This window comes from Natrix helvetica (assembly GCF_964273705.1).
Source record: "Natrix helvetica genome assembly, chromosome: 1".
NCBI lineage: Eukaryota > Metazoa > Chordata > Lepidosauria > Squamata > Natricidae > Natrix > Natrix helvetica.
In genome coordinates this window covers 34,882,750-34,902,959 of record NC_138548.1, presented here as the reverse complement: position 1 = coordinate 34,902,959, position 20,210 = coordinate 34,882,750, and the positions used below count along the sequence as shown (strand labels likewise).

The window sequence follows — 20,210 nt, the reverse complement described above, 5'->3', positions numbered from 1 at the left end:
ACAAAACGCAAGCCCTAGTGCCTTGAAAAGCCTACGTTTAATGTTCACAAAGTTTTTCAGGATCGTAATTCAGTGATTATTCAAATGAATAATTTATAAATAAATTTATACTTACTATGGTCTCGATCTTTAGTCAATATACATTCTTTTATAGATTCTGTTATTCCAAGACTGGCTGCAGTAGGAAGAGGTCCAAGCAGTGATTCCAGAGCAGATGGCCTTACAGAAATTTCTTTTTCCTTTGATCTGTCTTTATCAAGCAGTTCATTATAAAAGTCCATGTTCAGATGATTTGCAGCTGCTGCCAGTTCTTCATCTTCTCCATCCTCATCTCCAAATATACTTGAAATAGTATCTTCTATGCAATCTTTAATGACAGAGGATCAAATGTTATCAGATATGATAAAATTAAAAGTGCTCGATAGGCTATTTATGAGTTTCTTAAGATTCGCAAGATTATTTTTCTACCTTTCAACAGTTTATTATCTGGGCTTGTCAAAGGATCAAAGTCATATCTTCGGAAAGCCAAAAGGTCTACCTCATTTCTTCCGCAGATTAATGTGTGTAATCTCTATGCAGTACCTCAGCAAACATATACTGTATGAATCTTTCCCCAATGTGATCCCCTCCAAATTAGCAAATTGTGTCCAACCATGTTTTAATATTATTTCATACTCCAGTTATAAACAGATCATTTTCTCTTTAAAATGTTAGACAACCATTTTTTATGAAACTCAATATCAAGCATAGCAACATATTCATAATATTTAACAGATTGTGTAATACCACATACTGTACAATGTCAGTAGGAGCTTCATCCTGGAAAAGAGTAATCCATGTGAGGGGATCCCAGAAACGATGTCCTTGCTGGAGACAAAGCTACCTAATGTAGCTTAGAGTGTTACATTTACTCCCTTGTCTAGGAGTGGGTTTAAATTAGACCAATTTTCCAATTACAGTTGGAAAAAACATATGGAATAACAACTCTAAAATACTGAAATCTCCTGAGAGTTCAATGTAGTGAATTTTAAGCAAAACCACTGAGATGTGAGCCAGGCTTGACATCACTTGAGCAATACTATATCTTTGTTTGTTTGTTGTCTGTCTATTTGTTTATTTGATTGATTGATTTTTATCCCACCTTTATTTTTTTAATAAATAACTTAGGGCAGGGAAAAATATTCATACTGATTTTTTCTCCTATTTTTCCCACAACATATCTGTGAATTGTATTGGGCTGAGAGAGACTATCTGATCCAAAAGTATCCAGTTGGCTTTCATGCTTTCCATGCCTAAGGCAGGACTAAAATGCACAGTCTTCTGATTTCTAGCCTGATGCCTTAATCACTACACGAAACTGGTGCCCAGATATCTATCTTAACATTTAATAATGTAATTAACATGGATATATTTCATGCCAATGATTAGTTTCTTGAAAAAAGTAACAATTAAGTACTTTTCCTTGGTGAGGCCTCTATTATGGAACTGCCACTAGAGTTTGCGTTGGCTTCTCCTTACTAAGTCGGGGTCTCAGGATATATCTTTTCACTCAGGATCTTGCTTTTACATTCTGCAGAACTTACCTCAATAAGCTTCTGGATGCTACTAACCACTTAGTCATCACTTAATATTAAATGGGCAGGGGACTTTTTATGTCTGGCAACCAAACTTTTTCTCATTTTCAATTTAGCTCTCAAGAGCCACAAAAACCAGTTACAGGACTAGAAGGCCGGGGGCTGAGGGGCTGGAAAGGTAGTACATTTAAACTTATCCTTGCAATAGGAAAGAGTCATTTGTAGAGCTGACACTTTCATCAAAATGGCAATTAGTGCCAGGAGATGCAATACCACTTCTCCTTTGAAGATATAGAGAAGAATTCCAGAGTTGAATGAACTCATGATAACTGGTGCGGAGCCTGCTTTATGAACATGAGTGATGTTATTAGGAATTAATTCTTCTACATCTTGTAGGTGAATTATTGCACTTCGATAATGAAGTACTATTCCAAGAATTGAAATCTAAACCATGTAGTAGGGGCCATTAAAGGAATAAGATTCGGCAACCAAGTACTCCTTAATTGTGCATAGTTTTAGCTCTGACTGACAGCCTCCCTCACCCTGATTACCATTATTGCTAAAATGATAAAAAGAAGGAAGAGCAACAGCCCCACTACAGAGCCACGATCAGCTCCCAAGACTCGCCCCATATAAAAATATGAACTTTGGAAAAAAGGTAAAACACAATTTAACAGTATCAGAAAGGGATTGTTACTTCATATTATATACAAGTCAGCATAAATTTCAGAAAGCTTGAAGGGTTTAGTATGTACATCAACAGCACAGAATATGTATTGGGAAAAAATCTTATTTATACCATTATTTATTAAGAAGAGTCTTAATAAACCAAGTATATATTTAGTTGATACAATATATGAAAATATGAAAACAACACTAAAACAGCATTTAAAGCTAAGAACTTCAAAACCTAAATAACAAGAGACTGGCTTTAAGTCTTTCTTGACATGCAAAGGCACATGGAGTTGCTGACAATGCTTTATGTCACTGATTGTTATAAGCCTGTGATGGCGAACCTATGGCACGCGTGCCAGTGATGGCACACAGAGCCCTCTCTGTGGGCACGCGCGCAGTCACCAGCTGCTCCTCTGGTTTCTGGCACGTGCATGTGCACTGGCCAGGTGATCTTCGACCGTGCCAGAGCACCGGAAACACAAAGACCAGCTGGCCAGTGTGCATTTCCAGGGCCCTGGTATGTGCGAACAGCTGGCTGGTGCACATGTGTGCACCGGAAGCCAGAAGACCAGGTGGCTGGTGCGTGCATGCACACTGTCTAACTGGTCTTCAGGTTTCTGGGGCTCTGGCACATGAAGAGCAGCTGGCCGGCATGCATGTGCATGCCATAAACCAGAAGACCAGGTGGCCAGCACATGCATGTGCACTGGCCAGCTTGTCTTTGAGTTTCTGGGGCTCCAGTGTGCCCAAACCGTACATTCCGGTTTGGGCGCTCGCTGCCAAAAACATTCGCCATCACTGTTATAAGCCATAACAAGAATGGTACATAATGACAGAATAAACCTAAAATACAATAAACCTAAAACCAGCCACAGAGCTGAGGGAAGCACCTTCAAACAACAGACATGCAGGTAGGCAAGCAGGCAGGCAATTACTGGAACAGCCGCTGAAGTAGAGTTTGGCTTCATGAGTTAGGATCAACTCAAATCAAATAAAAGAGAGATCTTGAGATCTTGAGCAATTGGGACTGGAACTTCCATTCCTAAGCAATGCAGTTATGAAGTGTGATGTCATGTGACACACCACTTAGCGATTGCAAACCCGGCACGTCCTCTTGCCATCATTAACCTGATTCCAATGGTCATTAGCCAATTTAGCCACCCCAATCCAAGACATTTTAGGCTTGGTCCCTTCCAATTCTGAGCCTGCCTCTCCTTCAACTCTTCCCAACTGCCTATTCTAAATAAGTATAATCTTTATTGTCATTGTAAATACAATGAAATTGGTTCCCACTCTGCAGGATGACAAACAGACCTAGAACTACACAGCTGTGGGGTTTGCCAGGCTGTAGCTCAGGGACTTCTTAGCATGCTCCAGCTGCAGCCACAGCCACCCCAATCCCAGCCCAGCAGCATAACATACCATGGTATAACATGATAGGAGATTGCAGGCACCCCAGGAAGTCTTGGCGATCCCAGCAGTATAATGCAAAGCCACAGCCAGCTCAGCCCAATCCCCCCCCCCCCATGTTCTGTTAAATTAAAACACTTTTGTAATAAATAAAATCATACACCATTCTCTTAAATGTTATAATTTCATATCAAGGTGTTTGCACAGTATAGCTCAAGTGATTTTCCGTAGTAGCTGTACAAGGAGTTGGCATTCAGCCATTTAAAACTCACTACATGCCCCCACCATTTTCAGCTTTCCAAAATTCACTTTTTGTCTTGGACAATAACAATTTCTTGATCCAAAATATTTTCACCCAGCTATAAGAAAATAAAAAATCTTGGTGTTTGATTTTTATTCACTTACTTTATTTATTTTAAATTGTGAAATCAAATATTGTATTGCCACAATCACACAAGTATTTGTTAATTTGCAAAGCTGAGAATCTGCCAAAAGGCTCAGGACAAAAATGAAGCTATTTATATATCATACTTGCATAATTCCATAGCTGCATAGTTGCAGTACCCTGCCCTCACCAACTCACACGCCTTCCCTGTCCCTTCCTCTAGCAGCTGTTGGAATTCCATTTTCAAGATACTTGGGAAGGAAATCAGCGTTCTCAGGTCAGGTAGCCGGTACTAGCATAGATTACATTCAGTCTCCCTTTCCCATTAAATAATATTCCACCAACTTACCTCTCCAATTAGTTCAATAAAGCTTGAGATTCTAGGTTGCGGGTGGCTATATTAAAGGATTCATTCTTTTTTTACATTATCCCACTCTTGCCTCATTTTAAATTAGTCTCGTGGAATGTATGCCTCTATTACCAAACTGCCATACAATCATTTTCCTATTTAAGCATATTCCTGATTAATGGATTTCAGATCAACTTACCATCCTTGCTATAATTTGCATAAACTCCTTTTGCTTTGGGCCGGCTATTTTCTAATTCATTCTCTATTTCATCTTGATAGCTTGTTATTTCACCTGCCAGAAACAGAAAAATCACTAGTGGGCAAAGGAAATTGGACATAATTGAAATGAAGGAAAAGAAAATAAACTTTAGTTATAGTAAAAAACCATCTGCAAGTTACATATAAAAAAGGACAATAAAAAAGGAAAGAACGGAAAAATGAAACTCTCTTAACAATTAAATCAATTTAAATTTAGCCTATTTCTTTAGCCTATTTAAAAAGCATGTCTGTCTGTCTTGTCTGCTAATTTAAAAACCCCAAATCTATAGAAAGACTTTAAGAATCCTTCTAAGCAACACCTACCAGGACATGTATTATTAAGTCTGTGCACCAGGCCATATAGAATGAGCAGCACATGTGTAATTGTCTCAATTTCCCCCACCAAGTAAAGGCATAAATGCTTTTGCACTGAGATGTTATTAGCTTTGCCTTCCATTAACATGGATGGCAGAACAGTTAATCTGGCTAAAGAAAGGGCTCTCCAGTGAGGCAAATACATGACATTAACTAGATAATTATTTGGAATGAACAATCTTCCAGATAAACTAACACCATAATAGATGACAATTGTACTCAGATTTTCCTATGATTAACATTAAATATGTTGATTCACGGCTATTAAAGGGAAATCTGATACTGGGCTAATAGTTTATAATATTTTGCAATAGATTTCTTCTAGGACAATGGCTAACTGCCAAAAAGATCAAAACAAGGGATATGACAGATTTCTACTGATTAGATAAGTGATCATAAAAATTTGGGGAAAAAATACTGATAGAATGAATACTCTACCTTCTAATTCTTCAAGCTTTTTTGACAATTCTTTCTCAAGCTGGACAGGGAAAAGAGAAAAGAGATGTTAGAAATTTTTGTCCTAAGTATATCAGGCAGTATTCTTATTATCTACTGATGTTGCTGAGCCTGTGCCTTTGGAGCTTCAGCCTTCTGAATATTTTCCTCAGCTCCAAATCTATTCCCTGGAGCCTTGAAAGTCCATTGTTGGCAATTATTTTCTCCCTTAAGTTTAATTGCCAGGCAGGCATTACTTTCCAGGAGCAAGACTACAGTTGAGGAGTTTGCCATTCACCTTCACTTGCTACATATTTTCATCAGAAAATGCTTTACAGATGTGGCAATTACCTTATGGTAAATACATTTCATACTCCTCCTTTGCCCATTTTGCAAAAATCCTTTTGAATTGAGCTCCAATTCTCTATGATGGCATTATACTGTGTCCAAGTGTTCAACAACATTCAACAGGATAAAGTTCAGCTAAGATCTGACAAATATTTTTAAAAACACTTCTATATGTCACAAGTAAAGACTAGATTTTGACTATCTATACCCAAAGTTCTATAGAAAATATTCTGGAGGGAAATTCAATCCAGCCCCAAGATTTATTTTTTTAACAACTGTAATAATTTGTATGCAAAATTAATAATTGTTCACAAATATCTATCTCAGAAAACCGATTCAATGACAGTCTGCATGTCTTGGCAAGCAGCATTTTGGAACAACTCCAATGCAATTTGATCATAATTAATAGCAATGCTTATTTTAAACTGGACCAGTTAAAACACAGAATTTTAATGAAAGCAGAACTTGGAAGCGAGGGGGAGTTGGAACTAATTATCAAGCAAATACCTTTCCAGCTGTGGCCTTTGCTAATTGGGGTAGAAGAATGAATGTGGCATACATAAGAGAAGAAATCTACATGCAGTATAACAAGCTTACATGTATCATAAGAAAAAAAACCAACTATCGTAAGTCAGAATACATTTGCTACTACAGTATGAGGTGAAGTATGCATTGCTTAGGAGAATTTGTGCAGCGCAAGTAAACTCCAGTAAAACCACAGTTAACAATTGTGACAGTTTTTCAGACAAGAGAGAACACTTTTGCCCAATTCAGATTAATGATTTTTAATTTCATTCAACTATGGATGATTCTCTGAAATTATTTGGACAAATCCCTGCAATTTTCTTGGCAAGATTTTCCAGAACAGGTGTGTCACTGCCTCCTTTCCTAAAATTGAGAAAATGTAACTAGCCCAAGGTCACCCAGTTTTGTGCCTAAGGCAAGACTAGAACTCCTGGTCTCCCGGTTTGTAGACTGATGCCTTACCTAGTACACCTAGTACACTGGCTCTGCAGACAGAGTGAAGATACTGACTGATGACACCACACCTCAAATAGTTGGATGGCCTCATCCAGTGGCTTCACATAGATGTTAAAAAGCAAGAAAGGACTAACTCCTGTGGAACTCCACAAATCTGGGACCAATGGGCTGACTCTCAGCCTCTACTACCACTAACTTGAATCTGTTATTGAGGAAGGAGAAAAACCACCAAGGCAGTGCCTCAACTCCTCAACCCCACAAAATGATCAAGTACAGTACTATATCAACAAGAGCACTATAGTCAATGGTGTAAAAAAAGCCACTGAGAGATCTAAAAGGACCAGGTCCACTGCTTTCCATCCTATTCCCAGACCAGAATCCTGATTGGAAAGGAATTAGGTAAATTACTTCATTTAGGCTACACCGTAATTTTTTCCACAACTATCATTTTAATAAACTTTCCTAAAAAGGGAAAGTTGGAGACCTGATGAACTTATCCAAAACCTCCAAGCCCAGGGATATTCCTCTAAGAGGCAAAACACCATCCCTCTCTGTTAACAGCCACTGCCAATTCCCCTCCCATAAAAAGGCCTATAGCCACATTATCCCTGTTTGACCCAAGGACTCAGGACCTAGACCAGTGATGGCAAACCTTTTTTGGCTCGCGTGCCATAAGGAAGGGGGAGCGCAGGGGGGTCGTGCGTGGGCGTGCTGCACCCATAATGCAACGCGTGACTCCCCCCCAGTGTGCATGCATGCATGAGACACGCTCTCCCCCATTTTTGCATTTTTTTTGCCCTCCCCAGGCTCCATAGGAAAACAGCCTCCCCTCCCCCCCCCCCCCCAGAGGCCCTCTGGAGGCTTCAGGGACCTTCAGGAGGCTTCCCTGAAGCCTCTGGAGGGCTTAAACCGGCCATACGAGCAAACCGGAAGTGACTTCCGGTTTGTTCATGGGGTGGTTTTTAGTCCTCCGGAGGCTTCAGGGAAGCCTCCTGAAGGTCCCTGAAGCCTCCGGAGGGCTTAAACCGGCCCTACAAGCAAACCGGAAATCACTTCCGGTTTGCTCGTATGGTCCTTTTTAGTCCTCCAGAGGCTTCAGGGAAGCCTTCTGAAGGTACTTGAAGCCTCCGGAGGGCTTAAACCGACCCTAAGAGCAAACTGGAAGTCCAAGTGCTTCCGATTTGCCCATAGGGCCAGTTTTTTGCGCTCCGGAGGATTCAGGTAAGCTCCTGAAGCTCCGGAGGGCCTCCGGGAGGGGCAGGGGAGAATCTTTTCACTCTCCCTGGGCTCCTATAAAGCCTCTGGAGCCTGGGGAGGGCGAAAAATGGCTTTTAAAAATGCTGAACTCAGCTGGCCAATGCATGCATGCGGGCTGGCCAGCTGACAGGCCAACGCCTCGCATGCCCTGACAAATGGCTCCATGCCATAGGTTCACCATCCCCGACCTAGACATAATGCAAGCCCATTATTGTGACTGAGAAATGCCTTTCTTGTACATTCGGTACACTAGGGAAGAACCATTGAAATGGAATCAGATGATATATTGGTAGTGATACTGTAATAGTGTATTCTGATAAAGAATCTTGTTGCCATTGTATAAACAATATCCAGATGTGAAAGAGAAACTTCCTCCACTATGTGGCACAGACACAGGAAGGGGGGAGAAGCAACCAGCTAACTGCTTTGAATGCCATGTGTGTGCCTGTGTCTTTGTCTGTGTGCATGCACATATGTGTGTATTCATATTTGAAGTAATTGTATAAGAAATTCTTTTACTATTGTTTACTAATCAGAGCTCAGAGAGACTTGAACCTCAACTGTTCCTTTCCAGTTCTGATTGCTGCTAGAAAGATCCAACAGCTGTTTTGCAAAAGTCTCAAGTGCTTTAAGATAAAATTTAGCCAAAAAAATAAATAAATAACAAAAATATTATATTTTCTAATGATCAAGATAAATGGGAAATAATATTTTTTGTTTTTCAGAATGTTTTTATTGAATTAGAATCTGATGCAGTGAGGGAACTGCAGACATTATTACATAGTTTACTGGTGCTACAGATGTGAAAGATAAAATTACAAAGATAGCATGGCAGAGCTTTATAACTCCTATTACAAAAGGAATTAAGAATTAGGGAAATGAAAAACTGAAAGATTCACCTGTTGAATCTTTATCTTTCGTTGACCAGCTGTAAATGAAGGAGGATCACATTCCACTTCCAGGTCAATGGTCATGAACTCATCTATTGTTAGCTGACTTGCAGGTGTGTCTTCAAATTCAGTAAGTCTAAAAGCATATATTAAAAAATTAATGGATGACTGTCACAATATACAAGCCAAAATTTACACACAAAATTTTTCGCAGCAAAACTATATACAAATTGAGAAAAATCAATTTCTGTATTGTGGAGTCCTTGGTGTTCTCTGAGCTTGTTTACTTGCAGACGTTTCATTTCATTTCTGTATTTCATTCCAACAAAACTAATGTCCAATATGCAAGATAGGCAAGCAAAATCTTCTTCCCTTTGAAGTGTATATCAAAACGCAGGAACCAACTGCACATTTTTTCAAAATGTAAACATCTTGTCATTAAGCCAATTTCACTTAAGAATCATTATAACCTAATTTTGCAAGCAGGTTTAACCTACATTAAAAGCTGTCTAAATCTGAAATGACAATTAGTCTCCAGACTTTAAATCAGGGCTGTCAAATTTGCAGCCCATGGGCCGGATGCGTCACACGCTGGCCACGCCCATGCCCGGTTTAATAAAAGAGAGGAAAGTCCCGATACGTCACGTGATGATGCTGTGACTACACGAGTTTGACACCCCTGCTTTAAATCTTTTCGGAGTCTGAAGAACTCTGTTAGTATCTTTTTCAGCTAATTAATTTTATTTAAAGACATAAGCTCCACACCACTTCATCATATCCATAGAGTGGCTAGGCTGATATAGGATTTAAATTCGGATGAGGTGGGGAAGGAAAGGACTCTTGCTTATGCCGATGCAGATTACATTCAAGACAGATTATAAGAACCCTATCATCTAACAACTATAATATGTTAAAAACTCACTATGCTATTTAAGACTTTCTGAGATTGCCTGAAACTGATATATAGGAATCCAGAAATCTCTTACTTAATGCTGCTGTTTCAAAACAATCACTGAGAGGTCTGCCATTGGAAAACCTCAGAGGCTGGAATGTTTGTTCTTTCTAGGAGAATTTAACCATTAGCTTATCAATTGGTCTAAAATATTTATGTTAAACCAACATAAGCATTACTTTAAAATATGTATCTATCTTCAAGGTTCATTTTTGTAACACTAATTATTCTGCATAAACAGGGGTATTTCTTATTGTTCTCTTCAATATGTTTCATCTGGGTAATGTATTTTAAAATGTTGTTACCTACTAAAGTAAATATTTTCCTGGGAATAATAATCCCCATGTATTTAATAGCTTCCGGACATAGTGCCTATTTTTCCATGCAACCACTGGACTCTTCCTACCAACTGGTATAATATAGGTTTTAAATCATGAAAATATATAGCCTTCTATACCATAGTAATACTTATATAGCTGTTTTGTTAACACATGCAAACACATATATTTACACACACACATAATATTAAAAACTAGTGTTTTATTAAGAAATGTTAATTATAATTTTAATGATAATGTTAATTATTGTGTGTGTCATTTTTTGGTTTATTTAAAAGAAGAGAGTAGAGTTAAAATATAGAAATATAGGTTATAAAGACATTAATAAAAATGATTCAAAGGGGAAGAGGATTAGAGGGAAAGAGAAGAGGATTAGATGTCTTGGAATGTAATAAAATTGCCTCCAAGTAGATATGTATTTAACAGAAATTTTAGCATGGCAATAAGGCGTATGACTTATTAGCAAATAAATTAAAAAAGAAAGCTTCACAGATTAAAATAACTCAGTTAAAGCATATTCAGAAAGAAATGTTAAAATAAATAAATAAATATATAAAGTATACAGCTTTATGCTAACTGTATTCATCAGAGCATGTACATTTAAATAAAATAAATGATTTTCTACACTCAATTACAGTCACTGCTAGCTAAGCAGCTCATAGAACATATTGCAACCAACTATCTTCCAAAGAAATATAACAAGTAATTAAATAAATTGATAATATTACTTTAACTGTTTATCAAAATATTTCAAAAATAATTGCCCTCTATTTTCATTCTTTTGTTTGCCTCAGTACTACAGGATAATCACATTTCTGATTCAAGTTATCAAGTGGTTAGTTATGATACCAAAAACTAACAGAGATCTGAATCCTATCAACCAACTATATTTTGAATAAAGTCGAAATACTTTTATAATTTATTTGGTCAAAAGATCAAGCAAATTAACTACTGAGTATATAAATTTGGATCAAGATAGATTTACTAAAGGTGGATCAATAGCAGAGTCTATTGGAACTTTAAATTGTATTTTAGTGAAAAATGCACCAAAAATGCACTAGTCGTTTTAACCTTAAATATTAAAAGCTTTTGACCAACTATAATGGCCCTATCAATTTCAACTGGTATATAAGTATCAAATGGGAAAAGAAAATTTCATTTAATAGTTACATAATAAAATCTCTTTCTGGATTTAATTTTTTGTAATTCAGAGTGTTTCACAATAAGAGAGGTATAAGAGCTGTCCAGTTTCACCATAATTGTTCATTTAGATATACAACTCATAACTCCTAAATTACATTTTGTAATGTAAAATTATATCCTGTGATCTCAATATGAAATTGAATCCAAGGATGGTTGGTCCCCATTTATGAAAGAAGAGCATCTCTTTATAGGACATGAAAGAATACATGTTCTGCATCTACCAGTTTGTTTTTTTTATTAAAAAGGCAGAAGTCCTTACCATGCAAACTCATGTTTTGCACTGAAGATCATAATAAATATTCACTGCTACATGCCATGAGAAAGAAATTCTTGTAAACCCACTTCTTCATTTCTTATTTATACATCAAGACTAGTCATTGGGCAAAAAAAATGAAGCAACAGGATCAGATGAAATATAACGACTTTGTGACTCTAAAAAGCAAATGTGATGTGGACTATTGTCTAAAAGGAATGAGCATGAAAATGAAAATACTGAGTATTGCTGAAATATTTATTATCAATGTAACAAACTGTTTGCTAAAAGGAAAGGAATTACTGAAGGAAATTGGAAAATAGCACTTACTCCATAGAAAGAGATTGTTGCTCATGTCTTACTAGAAGAAAATTAAGAGGGTACCTACAGTAAATTGGATCATTGTCCATTACATTGGCCAAAAGTGTATGATTCACCCAATGATACAATTTAAAATCATTTTACATATTTCAAGACACTACTTAATTTAGCAAAATAACTTTGATCTGTATCCAATGAAATTTATAGCCAGGTACCAAATAAAGCCAAGTTATTTCCATTCATAACCAACATTCTTTTCTTTTTGGTAACAGCCCAAAGTCAGCCATCTGCTTGACAGCTGATTTAAGATCTATCTTAACTGACACATATCTACTAACCACCAATATTGTATGATTTTTTTTCTCCCAGATATATAATATAACCTTAACTTGTTTGCTCTGTTTAATACAAAGCTCATGATAAATTTCAAAACTTGGCACACTACACAATAGAAAACTGAACAGCACTCCTTTCCACCCTTGAAAGCATCTTTTGTTATTTTGTACAGTGCTTGCTAGGATATGTAATTTACATGAACTCATTTACCTCTTCACAGGCCTAAAGCTGAAGCAATTGTCATTTTATATAAATGCATTATGCATTCTCCAGTGACTACCAATGCAGGCTGAGAATGTGTATAGCTTATAAAGTAATACTAGAGGTTGAAAATGCCTTCAGTTCTTGGCTACAAGCTCATGCAACAGCACATGCCTTTTATTCAATGTACCCACCCTTACATACTATGCTGAGAAAATATTCATGGCTTGTGCTGAGAGGACTGGGAGGTAGAAATAACCACACTGTTACGTCCTAAGCAGTATTTCAGAAACATAATGACACTAATAGAATACAGGCATGAAGGAGTACTCTACATTCCAAACCAGAATGTTTTTGAGTGTCATCTTCCTCTCCTTATCTACAATTGAGAGTTCATGCTGTCCTCCTGCTCAAGCCCCCAAACTATGGACAGGAACCTTTGTCATGTAGTAAAAATTAGGGAACTCTACACGGACTCTATTCATTCAGCCTGAGTCACTGGTCTCCCGTAAGCAGGCCACAAGATAGAAATTTCCTTATCAAGCTGAGACTTTGACTGGTTAGGCACAGTACAGTACAGGAAGCTCTTGACTTATGACCATTTGTTTTACCATGGTCTATAATTACAATGGCCGTGGAAAGGGTAATTCATGGTCTGTAAAGCATTTACGGCGATCGCAAAACACTGTACCACCACTCCTGTGGTAATGTGATTGCAATCTGGATGCTTGGCAACCTGATCCCACTTATGACCGGTTGCCAAGCACTCCATAATGATGTGATCGTCATTGGCAATCTTTACTGCTGGCTTTCAGCCTCTTTCAGCCATCCCTCAGAGACAAGAGGGACCTGAAATCCAATCAGAGAGCAGAGAGGCAGCACAGATAAGATAAGGAACATGGACTGCCTCAGACAGGTGGGGGACGCCCTGGGAGATCTGGTGCAGGCAGCACCCAAGAGTCTCTTTGTTCAGGGACTAAAAATCCTGCTTGGATTTCAGGGGAGGTGGGATTTTCAGTTTCTGAATAGAAAGGCAACACAGTAAGGAAACAAGCACACGGGAGAATGAGGAAGCCCCGGGAAGTCCAGCACTGGCCACATATGTGTGTCTCTCCACTCACAACCTGGAAATCTTACATGGATTTCAGAAGGGAAGATTTTCAGCTCCTGACCCTCCTAGTGCCTCTCTCCCCAGCCATCCCACATTCCTTAGCTGTTATTATATCCACTTAACAACTTACAAAATTATTTAACAATTGCAACCAGGAATACCAGGATTGCAGTCATTAAGTGAAGCACTCACATGGGCATCTTATTTAACAGCCACTTTGTTCAACAATCGGTCAAAAGTCGAGGACCAATGCATGTCTCTAGTCTACAGCTTATGATTTCTAGTTCCTGGCTCTCATCTCACAACTGCCTTTATCACAACTCTGCCATTGGTCAAAAGTGGATTCCCGTAGCTCTCATTTTCTTTATATACTTAAACTTTTTTGACTCCATGTCACACTAAATTTCCGAGAGAGGTTTATCTTAGAGACACTATTTAAAATATGAACCCCCTTTTTATGATTCTTGAAGTCTCTTCTGGTAAAGAATATTTAAAAGTGACAACACTTTCCTGACACGCTGAGATGGGAAACACATGAAAATTAAAATGCAAGCCCTAAAATAGGCCTATCACAATTTTAAAAACTTCAGGGAGTTTCTAGAACATTTGTCAAAACCTGATACACCCACATGTGTGATGGGAGACCATGTGCCCACAGACTTCTCCAATGACTGCCCACGCTTGATTTAACTATATTATTTAAAGGTAAACTATATGCTTACTGGAAATCAAGGTCATATTAAAACTAAATGCCCCCCCCCCACTCTTATCAGCACTTCTACTTTTTTGGGGTTAAAAACAAGGTATGTTTTTTTGTGTGTGATCCATGAATGGCAACTCCTGAGCTCTGTAATAATTAGGAATTACTATCCTTTCCCTTATTGAGATAGAACTCTTAAACTTTTTGCAGAAGGCACATATTTTTACTAAACTGAGATTTATTAATCTCAGAGGAGCTAACAGTTCGATTCACATGCAAGAGACCTGTCAATATTTTGTTACTTTTGATTCTCATTGTGGGAGGTGTAAATTTATTCCTATCATTGCTGTGTTGATTCATTTGACCATGTTGGATAACGGCAAGTCTGAGTCGAATACTCAACTGTCTTTCTTATCAATCATCTCCCATCTTCTTATCAAACCATAAATTTTCTATTTTTCCTTAGGAACCACCCTTTTACAATCTAGTCCAGAATGTAAGGGCAACTTGTTCTTGTTACTCCTTTCCTTCCAAACAAAAGGAACATAGTTCCTTATGTTATTTAATAAAGAAGCATTAGAGTATAGATAACATCTTCAAAGGTCTTCAATACCCAACAGAAGTTCAGATTGGCCACAAAAAAAAATTGGAACACTTACAAATCGCCCACAAGCTTGCACAGTGCCAGGTCAGTGGGCACACTTGTCTTTGTTTCAAAGTTCAATCTCTCTTATATTCTAGCTTGCAGAACAATTTGGCTGAAGATTTATCACATAAGCTGGAGTATTTCTTACCCACTTCATTCTGTACCCAAAAAATGTTCTTTTCCTCTGACACCCATGAGTGGCAAAAGAAATTCTTTCTCTAATTCAGCACTCCTACATAGTACAGCAAGATCCATGTATGTGGGCTCCTAAAGATAACCTTCAGGAACACCTTTGTCCATCTTTCCTTAAGGGAACAGCTATTGTGATTCTGGCATGACAGCCAGTCATCTAGAGACTTTAAAATATTTAAAATGACCAATGCTTTTTTCTGTGACTTGCCCAGTTGTGACAATTCCCAGTTGCGACTTTGACCATCTGAACTGTTACGTCCCCTTTCCTCCACATAGGAAGCTTGGGATATGGTTTCTTTGGACATTCTAATTGACTTATCAAATGTTACAAAACTGAATACCCTGTTGGAGATACGTAATCTCTTTTCTCAAAAAGCCAATTTTATTTCCTGTTGTCACCTCCCTTCTGCCTCAACTGATCATTCAGCAAGTTTTCCAGAACCTATCATCTCATTTCTGAGCAGGGCCTCCCAATTCATGGCATCTTTTTGGAAACTCTAGAAAACTCCAGCTATTCTTGCCCATCATCAATAATCAAGGAGAAAATCAGAGCTCAAAAGCTTCCATAAAGCAAAACCTTCACTGCCATGTAAAGTACCAATCAGACAAATGACCTCACATTTTACTTGTAGCCGAGTTTGCTAATCACAACTCAGTTCATGCCTCCACTAAGATTTTAACAGTTCAGGATACCTAGAGTTATCACCTACTTCTATTTGCTGAACATTTCTTTGCCTTCTTTCATTCCAGGATCTTCAAGCCACCTAGGATCAACTGGATTGCACCCAGGTTTCCTACAAGCATCTCTGTCAAAAAAAAAAAACAACAACAACCACCCACCCTCCACTGTTGCTAAAAATCACATCTGGCTTTCTTTCTTCCCTCTACAGAACCATTTAAAAAGTCGAATGACAAGCTTATTAATCCATTTCCTGTAACTGGGAAGATCAATTCTGCAGCTTCCAGTCACAACTGAAACATGCATTTTCCCCTCATTCCCTAGAAAGGGTTTGCTAGCTACTATAAGAGGCAATCATTCCTTCGAAAGAATTCCAGAGTGATAACTATTGTAGGTTGCCTGACTGGCCAGGCAATTGGGTGTTGGCATTCACCAGCATTTGTGACTCCAAGGGGAATGCAGAAAGAGCTACTTGTACAAGTAATGATGGAGACTATTCCAATCCAAGATAAGAGGAAGAGTTCTAGAGTGAGAGGAGCTCCTGTTGACAAATAGTAAAGATAAAAATATCACTCTTTCCTTCCATCCAAACTCAGTGGAAGCAGGGAGAGATCCCAAACTAGACAGATCTCTCCAGCTGAAGAGGAAATGGGAATTTTCCTTTCTATTATCCAGTCAGGATTGCTCTAAGAAAGAGATTTCAACAGCTCCGTCAAAGAAATGGAGATGGAAGAAGGAAAAAAAAACACCTTCTAGCCATCAAAAATCAGACAGACAGAAGGAAAGAAGTGCTGACACCACCAGATTTAAAGAGAAACAAAAAGAAACAGATATGGAAATGGTGTAAGGAATGAAGCTGTTAGCATTGGAACTAAGAGTTCCTTAGCTACTGAGAATGTAATACTATGTTACATTGTATTATATTATGTTGTTTTGTTACGTTATGTTTTATGTTATGTTTTATTATGTTACATGTTATGTTATGTTTTATGTTGTGTTGTATGATGTTATGTTAAACATATATCAGATGCCTCACAATGCCAGGAAAGGAACAGCCAATAATCTATTGATTAACTTGTGCGTATGCACATGCACACAAACCTTGATGCTAGTCAAAGTAGGAAGATAGGGAGATTGGGTTGTGGTTTCATTCTTGGCTGAAAGTAAGAAACTAAACTATTTGTATCAGCTTTCTGCGGAGGAAGCCAATTTCGCAATGAAGAGTCAGTATCTAGAAATTTCTTGTATGCCTTTGAAAAGCCCAATACATAGGAAGCTGCTGTTTATGGAATAAAACCCCTGATCCAACTAAAAGAGTATTGGTTCAAACAGGAATCCTTCCTAGCCTTAGATAAAGATGCCAATTACTGAATGTGGAGATTCTGAATTTAAAGTATATGATGATTAAGAGTTCCTCTCTGGTAGTCTATGCTGAGAAAATGTATGTGTGTATGTATATGTGTTGTGTATGTATGTACGTTTTTGTGCTGTTATATATCTTTTATGTTTTATGCTCCATTGTACGCCGCCCCGAGTCCTACTTGGAAAGGGAGCGGCTAATAAATCCAAATTTATTATTATTATTATTATTATATTAAAAACAAATGAGAAGTCTATGCAGAATTTTTCCCAGATAAAATCTCAGGTAACTTGTCAGAGGCCTCAGATCCATAAAAAGATTCTTGCACAATTTAAGAGAGTTACATGAAACAAGTACTTATTAATTCAACCAACTGCTACCTAATGACATTTTAAGAATCCAAATGCTTCAAGAAAAAAATATTGAGCTCAGGGAAGCTTAGTGAAAAAGATTTGTTTTGAATGTGCCCTTGATAAATGCAATATAATGTGAGATTATTTGAGAAACATCAATCATGTTTTACGAATCTGTGATAAATACAGCTATAATTATAGATCCTGGAAAATAATTCAGCTGTCACATTTACCTTGTCAAAGTAAATAACACTGTCAATTTAGTTGACGTGCATGACCTGAGTAAACATTTCAAAGCACAAATTTTGTACTCACACTCCTTCATTTTAAACAACTGCTCAACTGAATGTGCTTCTTTTACAATTCAGTGCATTTGCTATCACCCAAATAAAATGAAAACTGTATACCAATAATCCTTCTGAATCATTTGGAAACCGCAAAATATCTTACTAGCTATAAGCTTTATTACTGCCTTAAATCAGCAGGTTTTAAGCTTAAATAAATTATAATGGTGGTTTTCAAAAAGAGTTTTTACTATGCCTTAGCTTACTCTGAGGCTTATAAATTCATAGAGGATAAGCCCACAAATCAGTAGGTTGATCAGCTAAAAACCATTCAATTAGAATGACAACCCTTTCAGTCTATCGATGGCTGTAAGTCATAAGTCCAGAAGCACTATACTTCTAGTCAAGAATAATATAAACAAGTGGGATATAGTTATTGTCTTGATTCTGAGTTTTCAAAAGATATCTGGTCAGCTACTGGGAGAAGTAGGATGCAGAATTAGCTGGATCCAGGTCTCCTAAAACAGTGTTTTTCAACCTTGGCAACTTGAAGATGTCTGGACTTCAACTCCCAGAATTCCCCAGCCAGCATTCGCTGGCTGGGGAATTCTGGGAGTTGAAGTCCAGACATCTTCAAGTTGCCAAGGTTGAAAAACACTGTCCTAAAACATCAAAGCCTCTCCAGAATAGTTCAGCTTTTAATAACCCCAAAACTAGAAGCATGGGGGCCGATCATATTTTCAGAAGAGGTTGTTCTCTAATGCAGATGCACCAATTGAAAAGTATTGATGGTTCTCCATCTTCACAAGCTGATGATGCAATTTCTCCTAGGATATATGAATCAGGTGCAAGACAATAATATTACAAGTGCCTCACAACAAATCCATAAAGAACCTTTATAGGCTAAAACATATACTTTAATTTTACTTGGAAATTAAAGACATCTATGCTGGACTTAGAACATACTGTATATTATGTGTAGACCAGTCAATACTTTGGCTGTTGCATTGTGAACCAATTGTTTCACGTCATCTTTAAAGGCTGTCAAATATACAGGTAATCCTTGGCTTATCGCTTAACAACCATTCAGAGTAATTTTAAAAAGGTGATTTTTGACCTGTTGCTCCTCCCACTCAACCACCCCTGTCACACGACTGCATTTTGGGCACTTAGAAAGCAGCTCCCATTTACAACTGCTTGCAGTGTCTTGTGATCACAAGACTGAGATTTGTGACATGTTCTGCTGGTTTCTAGCTCCAAAAATTCCTATTTGGGAAAATGGATTTGGACTTACAACCACAAGATTTGTTTAACTGCACTGTAAACATAGTCATAAAAACAGGCTCAATCACATGGGTTCCTCAACATACTGTCTTATGACTGTCATGAATTATTATTGAAATTCTGGTCCAATTGTGGTTGCAAATGGAGATTACTTTTAAGGTATATTGTATATTGTAGGACTCCAGATAAGTAGCATGTTTGAGAAATGTTCTGAAATAACATAATTTTGACAGTCGGAATCATACATTAGAAAGTTGCACAGTTCTACCTCAAACTCATCTCATATTATTCCACTATCACTATTCACTAATGCACAATGTGCAACTACCTCCAACCTTTGGCTACCTATTTTAATGTGAATTAACTTAGATAGTCCAAACTCATTCTTTCTAACAGACATTTTAGCCTTTTTGTTCATAATTCAATATATTCCTTCACTTCCCTTCATGTATGAATCAATTCAACCCACAGATCAGATCACTTGGATTTCACATTTTCCCCATCCTTTTCCTTTCTCTTGGTTTCACAGGTGCATAACAATTTTTTTTTAATTTCCTTTGATTTTTCATATGCTTTTTCACATATTCCTCTTACATTCAAAGTAATCTTCCATATGGATATATTGTGGTCATCACCAGATGGACTCAAGATATAGAGCTCTGCTTGCCATCATGATTTTGGTCAATTGAGACTTTCACATAAAATTATTTTAATATAATATAGAAAGTATAAGGGTAGCTGGGTCAAATGCAGCATTCTTTGCCAATAATAAGGATAACATCAGCCAATTATGTCACATTTTAGCTGATATAACACCAAAAAAAAAAAAACCACAATGTCAAGTTTTATTCTAAGCATGTCAATTACTCTAGGCAACGTAGGGTCTCAAATCCAGAGACTACCTGAAGTCAACTTCCAACCATCTGTATTCCATCAATGATATACTTTAGGAATGCAAATCATTGTATATAATTTTACAGCAAGACAAAGATATAAATCCAAAATCCAATTTACATCAATTTATATATCAAAAAAAGACTGCTCAATGGTGTGCTATGAA

General features: G+C 37.5%; 1 protein-coding gene across 3 annotated transcripts in view; it reads right to left on the bottom strand.

Annotated features, from left to right (window-relative positions):
- The window catches only part of BRF1 (BRF1 general transcription factor IIIB subunit), a 247,175-nt gene that overhangs the window by 90,859 nt on the left and 136,106 nt on the right, over positions 1-20,210 (bottom strand). For all 3 annotated transcript variants that reach the window (XM_081934659.1, XM_081934660.1, XM_081934661.1), the window contains 4 exons: positions 8,947-9,073; positions 5,465-5,504; positions 4,593-4,685; positions 116-367 (listed from right to left, as the gene is read on the bottom strand). In XM_081934659.1, the coding sequence (XP_081790785.1) occupies positions 116-367; positions 4,593-4,685; positions 5,465-5,504; positions 8,947-9,073 (512 nt within the window). The remainder of the gene's footprint in view (positions 1-115; positions 368-4,592; positions 4,686-5,464; positions 5,505-8,946; positions 9,074-20,210) is intronic.